A 10,054-nucleotide genomic window follows, 5' to 3' on the forward strand; every position below is an offset into this window, starting at 1 on the left:
TTGCCGATGAGAACCGAAAAAGGCTGACGGATGCACAGGAATAGCTTTCCATTATTGCAATACAACCTTTGTTTAAAAGATGATTTTTCTTTCCACCAATTTTGAAGACTTTCCAATAGTTTTGCACGGTTGTTTTCTTTTCTTCGGGATTTTGCCCCCATTTTACGCCAGATTTTTTTTCCTTGAGGAAAACGCACTAAATGGTTGTTAGTTTTTTTTAGATTTTTTTCTCCCTTCAATGCATTTCAATGGCCATCAACATTATGCGTCTTTTTGATGTTCGATTCGACTGGATCACACATTGTTTTGCTGATTTGTCCATGATCTTGCAATCGCCGTATCTCGATTTTTTGGGGTGTGCATGGAAAATTTCTATGCATTTCCCCTTTCTCAGTTGCATAGATTTGCCATGTCATGACACGAGAGTCACTCTGAAGTGGAGGAAGACACTTTGAATAGAAAATAAACAGAATTTATTGTGCAATGAGGCTCATATTAATTAATAGTTGCCAAGGACAATTTGGATAGGCATAAAAAAGGCTGAGTGTAGAGATGATTGTGCTGGCTCTGCTATAAAACTAACAAAAATAATCACGTGTTTGGGGATAATAAAAAAAAAAGTCGGAATGTCAAGTAACACAAAAGTATTTCATTCAATGTAAATGATGTAAACAAGAGCATGACGAAATTATTGCGACTGTGTGAAACAGCCTTGATCAGAAATATATATATTTATATACACGTCCTTTAAAAAAACAAAATCTGCGTGGTACTAAAAATATAGACTTCCAGAAAAGACGTATAAAAAGTATCCCTGAGTGATAGGTTAAAAAGATGCTAACATTAGCATGCTGCTAGGCTGGCAGAGGAGCGCAGTACATGGAACCTCTTGAGCGTCATGCGGATTGACCCAAGGTCTCGGTTGAGACGCTCCAGACGCTCCTCTAAGGCCACCTGAGACACACGCGCGCACACACACACGCACACGCACACACATTACCTCCGCCCAGAAGCTCGTGCAACCGATGTAACATCTGAGTGTCGCTCACCTGGTCCAGCCTGGTCTTCCTGCTCACTCGTCCGCCCGACGACGGCGGCGGCATGCGGCTTAGAGACGCCTCGATCTGCACCATGCACACACAAAGCAGATAAGACACACACACACACACACAAAGACAAACGGACAGTGGCGGCCGATGTGGTCAACCGGCCTCAAGTTTCTCCTGTGTGAGCTCATCAAAAAGCCTTTCGGCCTCCGCCAAGGACAGAGCTTTGTTGTCAGAGGCCGGGCTTCCTTCCGGGTATCCTCTTCCGTCTTCACACGGCAGCTGCGCATCACCACGGACGGGGGGCTCTGACACCACAGCAGCAGCTGCACGCGGCGAAAACCGTAGTCCCGTCAAGTCTATTTTACCATTTTGATCCACTTTCGTACCATGACGGTCAGCTGATCCAAAGTGCAGTTTCTTCCTGGGACTGCCGCTGTGGAACGAGTGGCGCCTCGTGTGGTCGGCATGTGCATCACACCTGCGAGATGAAATCGGCAATCATGCTTTCGTTTATATAGATGAGAGAGAGAGAGAGAGAAGTGACCTGTTGCTGAGATGCTCCTCCCGTGGCATCATGTGACCAAAGGCGGTGGAGTAGTTCTCGGTGGGGCAGCGCTTGGGGCTGCCCTTGGCTGGCAATGGTGCAAGTAAGGTCTCTCTCTTGGCTGACGGGGAACACAGAAGAAATTCACAAAAGGCCGAGAAAAATAACGATGAAATTCGGAGGCATGCGTCCGATAGAAATAACTCCGCCCACTAGAAATAGTACATACGATACATCGAGATAATCGACAAAATAAAATCAGTCAGTACCGGGCGTGGTCGCGACGGCGCTCCGTAGTCCTGGCGGAGGCAGCGAGGACGAGCGATGGCCGTCCGGAGACAAACTCCTCTGACTTCTTAGCGGACCTCCGCTGCCGCCAAGTGACGTTGTGTGATTGGCGGGCCCTGCGGGCAAGCGTATGCGGGATTGCTGATTGAAAAAGGCGGGCCGTTGGCTAACATGTAAAGCTTCTTTACAGGGGGCTCTGGTCTCGGTGGCGCGCGTCTCCTCCATCTCGATCAGCGCCCTCATGATGGGCGTCAAGATCCCGGCGCCCTCCTCCCGCGCTCTGGACGTGGACGGCGTTTGGTCGGGGTCTCGGGGGGCCGTGCATCTGCAGAGGAACCGCAATGCAAATGAGTCCGGAGTTACATTTGAATGAAGGAGGCTAACCTCGTCAATGCTAATTGCAAGTTACAGGGACGCTAGGCTAGTCCGCTATTAGCAAACATGATGATACAAATCGGGAGTGCACTCGCCTCATCAAAGTTTCGGAGGGGAAGGCAGACTTTGCAGCGGCCGCCGGCCGTTGGACCTCCGGACGGGGTGACCGGCGGCAGGCGACGTCCGGCTCTGCGTTGCCACTGCCGGGTGAGCGCAGGAGGTCGGGATGGCGGAAGAGACTGCGAGATACGTCAAAGACGTCAACGCCGGCAGTTCCTCCACGAGGAAAGGCGGAGGCGGCTACGCTCACCCGGCTGCGGACGGCTGGGGGGCGGCGCAGGGAGTGCGGCGCGCCCCGGCCCGGTGCTCATGCTCCAACTGCCGCACTTGAGACTCCAGCTTCGAAACGGTTCTGAATGGAGATGACACCATTAAAAAAAAAAAAAAAATATGTATTTCAGCCAGAATGAACAATCACCTTTTTAAGTCTGAAATGGAATCGTTGGCTTGGTCAAGTTTGTCCTCCGTTGACAGCAAGTTGCTCTGTCAAAAAAAAACAAAAAAAAAAACAAAGATCGGCAGTCACCACGGTGAATAAATTTTTTTTTTTAAATCACGATTTCATTTGTATCTTTCATAACGTGGACTGAAGTAACGTGATATCTGTGAAAAACTAAAGACCTGATAAAGGACCACAGCATCTTGTCTTGTCGTCTGCCGCTAGCATCAAAAACTCTCAATACATTTTTCGATCGGTTTCCGTCACAAATGTTTGTCACCTTTCTGCGTGGCTTACCTTTAGTCTGTCGTTTTCCTTCAGCAAGCGGTTGTATTGCGCAAGAAGCTGCAAGGGCGGAAAGACAAACCATTTAAAAAAAAAAAAAACTTTATCCCCAGACATCGGCGAAGGGTCCTCGCCTCTTTCTTGGCCCGGAGCTCCTGTTCCCTCCCGGCCTCGCTGTCGTCAATCTGCCGTCGCGCCTCGGCCACGGCCGCCGCCTTCTCCTTGGCCGAGCGCTTGCCGTCCTCCAGACGCCGACGCAGCGACTTGACGGTGGCGCCCGCCACCGCGTAGCGCTCGGGCCACTCGGCCTGCGCGCGGGATTCCGAGAGGCGGTCAGACAAATTCCTGCTTTCGTTCGCCTTCGCTGCGCGGATACGCTAATGGCCGTCGCGTCGCATCTCGCCAAAAGGGCGGCCGGTTCTTTTTTGAGGTTTTCTCGCCGCAAAATAAGCCGTCCGAATGCTGCCGAGGCGATTACCAGCCGTTTCTCCAGCGCGGCGTTGCTTTCCTCCAGCCGCTCGATGCGTCTCCCCGCTTCGGCCAGAGCTTTGTCCAGATGCCGACACCTGCAAAGCGTAAAAATAGAACCATTCAAACGTTAGGCAGAATCCAGTTTGTCAATTTACAGTCTACGGCAGCAAGATTGTGGGTAGGAAGAAGAAAAACAAGTGTTTGCATTGACAAAATAAATGTGCGCCGTTCAATTAAGTGCAATTTAGATACGGTGGAGGTGCTAATTACAATTGTTTTTCCACATCATTTTATTTTTTATTCCGATTTTTTTTCATTTTTCACACGTGACTTCTCCAGACTTCCTGGAGGGTGTCCTCACAATAGACACGGCGACTCAATTTCATGGGGCTTTTGGGGAGAAGCATTCAGACCTGTCTGAGAGCATCCGGTTGCTCCTCTCCAGGTCTGCGGGGGGGGGATCTTGGAGCTGCAACTTGTCTCGCAGGACTTGAATTTCGTACTCATAATACGCCTTCAGGTCGGCCACGTGTCGCGAGTGCTTCTCTCGCAAGTTCTGTCGTAGCCTGGACAGGAGCAGATGTGATATGGGAAGGCGGGAATGGGGGTCGGGGGCTCCAGTTGGTACTCACAGAGAGAGGATGACGGGATCTTCGAGGGAAGCGGAAGCGGGCCTCAGAGTGGAACCGCGGGCACGCGTGACCTCTTCCTCGTCCTTCTCCTCGCCAGTCCTCGTCCGCGGGACGGACGACGGGACGGACGACGGGACTTCCTGCGATGCGTCGGAGACGCCGCCGAGGCTGAGAGGCGCCGGCGAGGTGGGCCGCGATGCCTCCGCGAGCGGCGGCTGCGGCAAAAGTGGAATTCCAAAGTGAAAGAGCAACGGCCGAAAAGTCGGAAAAACGGAGACGAGCGGTTTTGTGCGACCGACCCGCAGAGATAACGGAGTGGAAGTCCCGGAGCGTTCCCACGCGCCACGTTTGACGTCCGCCCTGCGTTTGTGATGGTAGAGCTCTCGCAGAGAAACACCAAGGTCCTCGGCCTGCATGAGAGCACCATTTATTTCTTTGTCGTTATGCTTTCGGACTTGGAACAAAGGACATTTGGACTTTTTCCAGTCGTATTATAACTTTTTTTTTTTAACATTGTTATTTTGGATGTTTTGACCCAATTTACATACAGTGCCTTGAAATTAGTTTCGACTTTCTTCGGGTTCCGATTGGCTCAAAGAGCCTTCCGGATGGAAAGGCGGAAGGCTGGGGTCACCTGATGGGCGGGAGCTTCCTGCAGGAAGAAAGCGGCGCCGCTGCCGTCGGCGTCGAGGGCATCGGGCAGACGGTGATAGAGGTCGCACTCGTTCAGACGCCAGTAGGTCAGCCCTGAGAGGAACGGGGCCACAGTGACGGCCATTTTGAAAATATCCCTTTTTTTCACAATAAAAGGCGTAATATTATGACAACGAGGCTGTATTTGATTAGATCCGCCTGATAAAAAAAATGTGAGTCTTCCGTCATTCAATTTTACTTTTAACTCGATTTGGTGTCTGCGCGGTTCCTTGGAAAAGTAGGCGAAGCCCAGATCGCCACGACACGTCACCTGAGGCCTCAGACAAAAGGCTGTCGCTCCTCCGCATCCCAAAAGAGGCCGAGGGCGAAGAGGCGGCCGGGCGGCGGGAGTCGGCGGGACCTGACTGCCCCGGGCTGCGCGGCAGCTCCTCGTACTCGGGAATTTGGGAGGCTCCCGTCTTGATCTTCTTGCCTCGCAATTTCTGCCTCAAAGCCCAGGAGGTCAGACCCTGACTGGACACAAAAGAAGAAGAAATAAGACATTTTAATTTGTGGCCACCTTTCTAATCACTCAAGGACATATTACAACAAGCAGTTAAGATACACACACACAGAAAGCGCAAAAGTCAAAGGCATGACTATTTTTTTTTTAAATCATGGTTTTGCTCACCCCGAGGTTTTGCGCTGACCGGCTGCCGACGGCTCCGCCTCGTCCCGAGACTCGGCGCGGTCCCGCGCCGCCGGAGCGGTACGGGCATCTCGGGACCAGCGGGGCTCTTGCGTCTCTGCCGACTCCCAGGCGGACAGCGTGCCGTAGCCGCTGCTGAGCCCCGTGGCGGCCCGCTCGTCGGCGCCGTCGGGCCTGCGAGGCGGCGAGGGGGAGCCGAACGGCGAGGGGGCGGCGGGGGTGGCCAGGCTGTCACTGTCGCTGGGCGCGCGAGTGGTCAAGGCGCAGTCGCCGGTCACCAGCGCCTTGATCTCGTCTTGAATCAACTAGAAAACCAAAGTTGAATGAATGGCAATACATTTGAATGAGGGCAAATTTCCATTCATGTCGCAAATGTGACACCAATCTTGGTCGCGTAAATGCCGCCGGGGGGGTCTAGGTGAAGGGGTACCTGGATTTGGCACTGGTACTGTTCTTGCTGAGCAAGGATTTGCTCCTGATATTGCTTCTCCACCAGCTGAAACAGATGCAGCCATCGGCCCTGAGGTCAACAGGGGGGGGGTTAACCGCTGCGCTCGACCAGATGTTGGTTTTAATGGAGGGATAAGCGGGCTGGCGCTGTCGCACCTCGCAGTCCTTCCACAGCTGCGGGTCCGTCTCGCCGCTGCTGCGAATCTCCTCCACCAGGGCTCGAAGGGTCTCCAGGGAGCTCGGGTTGATGAACGGGAGGTTCTTGCCCGGAGCGAACGCGTCATCCTCGGGACTCAGACAAAGACCCCTGAAACGTGCCAGATATTTTGCTTCTGCACTCCGACATCTGACCGGGGTCGGCTTGTTTTGGAAAATTCAGGCCCCGAAGGGAAACGGACAAAATGGCTGACTTCACGTGTCTTTTCAGGCATAGGTTTTGGGACGCTTTTGTGAGTCTGTTCGTCATCAATGGGTTTACCAAATGACACAGAAAAGCCGCCAAAGAGGCCAAACGCCGCACCTGATTTTATTGCACGCCGGAGTGCCCTTGACGGTCCGGTTGGCCACAGTGCCCCCTGTGGTCTGGGAGTCTGAACGCCTGCCCTCAGAAACCCCCAGCCCAGATGCTGTGGTAGCCTCGGAGGACAGCGGAGACGCCTCGCTCTCCTTGCCGCCGCCGCCGGCCCGGCAGAGACTGTGGGGCCCCGAGCTAGACACGTCCTCAGAGACGCTGTCATCTGTGGACATGTTTTAAGGGCCCGTGCAGAGGTGGGCGGAACTCTGACAGCTGCAAAACAAGGGGGGAATACAAAATGGATGCGTGCGTCACGCTGTCACGCAAAACAAATCATCAAGCCGTTATGAAGGATTTTCCATGTTGTTTTTAATTCTTATTTCGTTCATTCCCTTGGACGTGCGTTTTACCTTAGATCCTTTCTTCCTATCCTTGAAACTACTTTTCTGCTTCCTTTGGTACTTGTCCAATACACCTTTGGAAGCTGTATTTTCTTTGTTGACTCAAACCTTTGACCATTATTAATGGGATGCTTAGTGCTTTAGTGACCATAGCTCTTGCAACTGGTGTATGAGCTTGGGTGAGCCGGTGACAGCGGAAAAGCCCCATCTCTTATAAATAAAATTTATTATTATTATTATTATTATTATCTCGCCAGCTGTAGACGGCGCAGACGTCACCCCGAGACGCCGCGCGCCAGTTTCGGCGCCCAACGTCGGATGACGTCGCGAGCTTGTTGTGGTTGACTTGAGCGCGGCGGGCTACGCTAGCGTGCTAAGGGATAGCTGACTAGTCTCTCTTCAGGCCACACTGGCGGGTTACGCTAGCTGATTAATAAGATTGGTTGAAATGCATTTGAAGGAACCGTAACGCCGTGAGCAAGATTATTAGTTACTCAATTAGAAGGGTCGATATAGTACCCACCACATGAGTTCACCTTACCCGTTTACTCGCGTTGTCCTGTCATCCATATTTGTCAGGGAGATGCTAGGCAGGCGCTCATTGGCTGCTGAAACTGACGTAACCGTGCGTCATTAAATCTTGGTATGTGATTGGTGGACTGTGTCGACTGGTTTTTGCATTGGCTGTTAGGGGAGAGGAAATCGACAATTGAATTTAGGCAGCAAAGTGTAACTGTTAAGATTTTCATTTCCGTCTCATTTTGAGTTTTGGTGGTCGAATTTCGGTTAGGGTCTTACTTTATGGATTTGGCTTCCTCCCTTTCTGAAAACATGCATGTTGGATTGGATTGGATACAACTTTATTGTCAAATGTGCTGCATGTGTAACATACAGCAACAGGTGAAATTTCTTCCCTCTCAAGACAACATAAAACATTTTGGGTTTATTGAAACTCCTTTTCCCTCACCAAACATCCCAGTTTCATTCTGTAGCGTTCTGGCTCAGAAAGCAAAAGAGAAGGAGTGACCAGGACAACTATATTGAAAATACAATTTATTACACGGTGTAATAAATACATACAAAGATGCAAGTAACAGCATTTTCATTTTGATAACAAAAGCAACCTGAACACGAATGAATTGACACGCACTCACTCATATCAAAAAGAAGTCTAACCTCTGTACAAGACATGTGGTGTCTACACTTTTATCCTTTTTGCATGCAAAAATTATATCGGAAAAAAAAAAACAGGAAACTTAAGTTCCCCAAAAGTGGGTACGGGGAAACAAGCTGAGAGTTTGACTCATTAGTACAAGATGGAGACAGGATGTCTCCCTCCTCTTGGGAAATCACATGCAAGTTCAATTTTGGATGATTGTTTGTTTTTTTTTTCATTTTCATTTGTTTCAAGACACGCATTGTGAAGTCTCCTTGCACGGAATGTGTGATTGTCGCTAGGACCTGGCGTTCCTCTCCGTCTCAGCCAAGCACTCGCGCACCAGGCCGCGGGCGTGGATGATGCCTGCCAACAAGAACAAAGAGGAGAAAACCAATGACATCGTAACGTCACGACACCCGCTTGTATGAATTCAGACACACTTCACTTTCATCGCTACATCGAGATTTCTAGTGGACTTTTAGTTAACTACTGAGTCAACAATTAAGAAAACAAAAAAATACCTCTTTTGAGCCTCTCCATGGCGCTCTTACTGCCAGCGTACGTGGGTCGGATCTCCTTGCCCAGCTCCTCAATAATGGCCAGCAGCTCGGCATATTTGTTTTGAGGCACTTGGCTGCCAGTCAAGCCCTGCAGAAGTCAATCGAGAAAAATGTGAAATGAGAAAAGTGGACATGATTAAGAATGCCAACATAATTCAAGTAGGAAAATTCACTTTCAGGTTAGATCTGGAGCGCGGTATGTTTTGCCACACCTATCCAACGAATTTGGGGAAATTAGGAAGAAAGAGGTTGTGTGTTGGTGTAACCTGTGAGAATCCCAGAGAAGGTGGTCCATAGTCGCTCAGCAGAGGCCTGTATGACTGCAACGGGCCCAGGTTGGCTGCTGACTGGAGGCTGCCAACTGTTGAAAATAATTAGATGCATATATTTAAAACTTTTTCATGTTAATAACAGTCACCGTTTTAGCGCAGAATTTTTTTTCCGTCTAAGAATAAATTCAGAGTAAGTTACTGTACTTTAATGTTGGTTAATAACGTGGAACAGTACTTGGCGAGCAAAGGATTTTGGGGGAGTGTAGTTGCAAGTACTGCACCACTGTATAAGGTTGCAGTAGCGGAACTCGGCCAGCAGATGTCCGCAAAGAGGCGCCTCACGTCGGCGAGGATCAATCAAGCAGCTCGCAGCCGGGGAGCATCATGGAAGGAGGAAGCGGAGCGAGGCTTCCTCGACGAGACACGACCGCTACATTTTAACGGTCGCCGCCTAAACGGCGCCCACCCGGGCCGGGAGCGCGACCCCGGACGCCGGTGAACGTCGCGCGAGTCACCGCCGCCGCCTTTGTCCCGGTCGAGTCAGCGTCCGTCGAGTTTATTTCTCCCTCATCGTTCTCGACATTCGTAATAATGGCGGCTACGAATTAGCCTAGCTCCCAGGATGTGACCCGACATATGTAACCGGACAAAAAAAAAAAAACTCCACGCACACACACGGGGCTTTCTCTTCAGGTATTCTCCGAGAACCCCCGAATTTAAGCGACGATTTAACCGCTACATGCCGGGACCCACTTGGACGTTTTGTGCTCACCCTGGTTCCCTGAAGTTCCCGGAGTGTGCTGGTGGGCATTGGGCTTGTAAGACATTCCCAGAGACATTGTAAATGAAAGAAATCCAAATGACCCGACATTCAGCGAGGCGTCTGTCTCCCACTTTTTTTGTTGTTTACGGCGGCGCCGGCAAACATGGCCGTCACTGGATGTTGACACCCAGCCAGCCGACGAGGCGAGCTCCGAGCCCCGGCGAAAGAAAAGCCCCGAAAAGGCACACTTTTGTCGGGCAAAAGCGGCACGTTTGACCGGAATCCGAAGCGCATTTTAGAGCAAAGTTGAGCCGCGCTTTTGGGTCACTTTAGGCGACTTAAGAAGCAATTTCAAGTATTTTTGACGTCACTTTCGAGTTGGCTTTGTTTGCCCCCTCTTAATATTGTTTCATATGATTTATTTTTTTGTTTTCATAATCTAATCGAGTA

The 10,054-nt window shown here is 50.7% G+C and overlaps 2 protein-coding genes across 4 annotated transcripts; both read right to left on the minus strand.

Moving 5' to 3' along the window:
• Positions 1 to 456: 456 nt before the first annotated feature.
• Positions 457 to 7,480, minus strand: LOC127591583 (M-phase phosphoprotein 9). 3 transcript variants are annotated; one of them, XM_052051820.1, is made up of 23 exons: positions 7,392 to 7,480; positions 6,456 to 6,722; positions 6,092 to 6,242; positions 5,916 to 6,005; positions 5,468 to 5,790; positions 5,108 to 5,310; positions 4,778 to 4,890; positions 4,443 to 4,553; positions 4,144 to 4,358; positions 3,925 to 4,077; positions 3,519 to 3,606; positions 3,175 to 3,348; positions 3,053 to 3,100; positions 2,735 to 2,799; positions 2,567 to 2,668; positions 2,352 to 2,495; positions 2,070 to 2,206; positions 1,863 to 1,997; positions 1,594 to 1,714; positions 1,436 to 1,527; positions 1,212 to 1,372; positions 1,050 to 1,124; positions 457 to 954 (listed from the first exon to the last, which is right to left on the minus strand). In XM_052051820.1, the coding sequence occupies exons 2-23, from the start codon at positions 6,680 to 6,682 to the stop codon at positions 844 to 846; spliced, it is 3,039 nt and encodes a 1,012-aa protein (XP_051907780.1). In that variant the 5' UTR covers positions 6,683 to 6,722; positions 7,392 to 7,480; the 3' UTR covers positions 457 to 843. The 3 variants fall into 3 exon arrangements, with proteins under 3 accessions (XP_051907780.1, XP_051907779.1, XP_051907778.1); XM_052051819.1 differs by having other exon boundaries at positions 1,212 to 1,527; positions 2,382 to 2,495; XM_052051818.1 differs by having other exon boundaries at positions 1,212 to 1,527.
• A 410-nt stretch (positions 7,481 to 7,890) lies between these two features.
• LOC127591637 (cyclin-dependent kinase 2-associated protein 1) lies at positions 7,891 to 9,933 on the minus strand. The gene is made up of 4 exons (XM_052051917.1): positions 9,614 to 9,933; positions 8,836 to 8,930; positions 8,531 to 8,657; positions 7,891 to 8,372 (listed from the first exon to the last, which is right to left on the minus strand). The coding sequence occupies exons 1-4, from the start codon at positions 9,678 to 9,680 to the stop codon at positions 8,305 to 8,307; spliced, it is 357 nt and encodes a 118-aa protein (XP_051907877.1). The 5' UTR covers positions 9,681 to 9,933; the 3' UTR covers positions 7,891 to 8,304.
• Positions 9,934 to 10,054: the final 121 nt, after the last annotated feature.

The sequence above is a fragment of the Hippocampus zosterae genome, chromosome 18, assembly GCF_025434085.1.
Source record: "Hippocampus zosterae strain Florida chromosome 18, ASM2543408v3, whole genome shotgun sequence".
Taxonomy (NCBI): domain Eukaryota; kingdom Metazoa; phylum Chordata; class Actinopteri; order Syngnathiformes; family Syngnathidae; genus Hippocampus; species Hippocampus zosterae.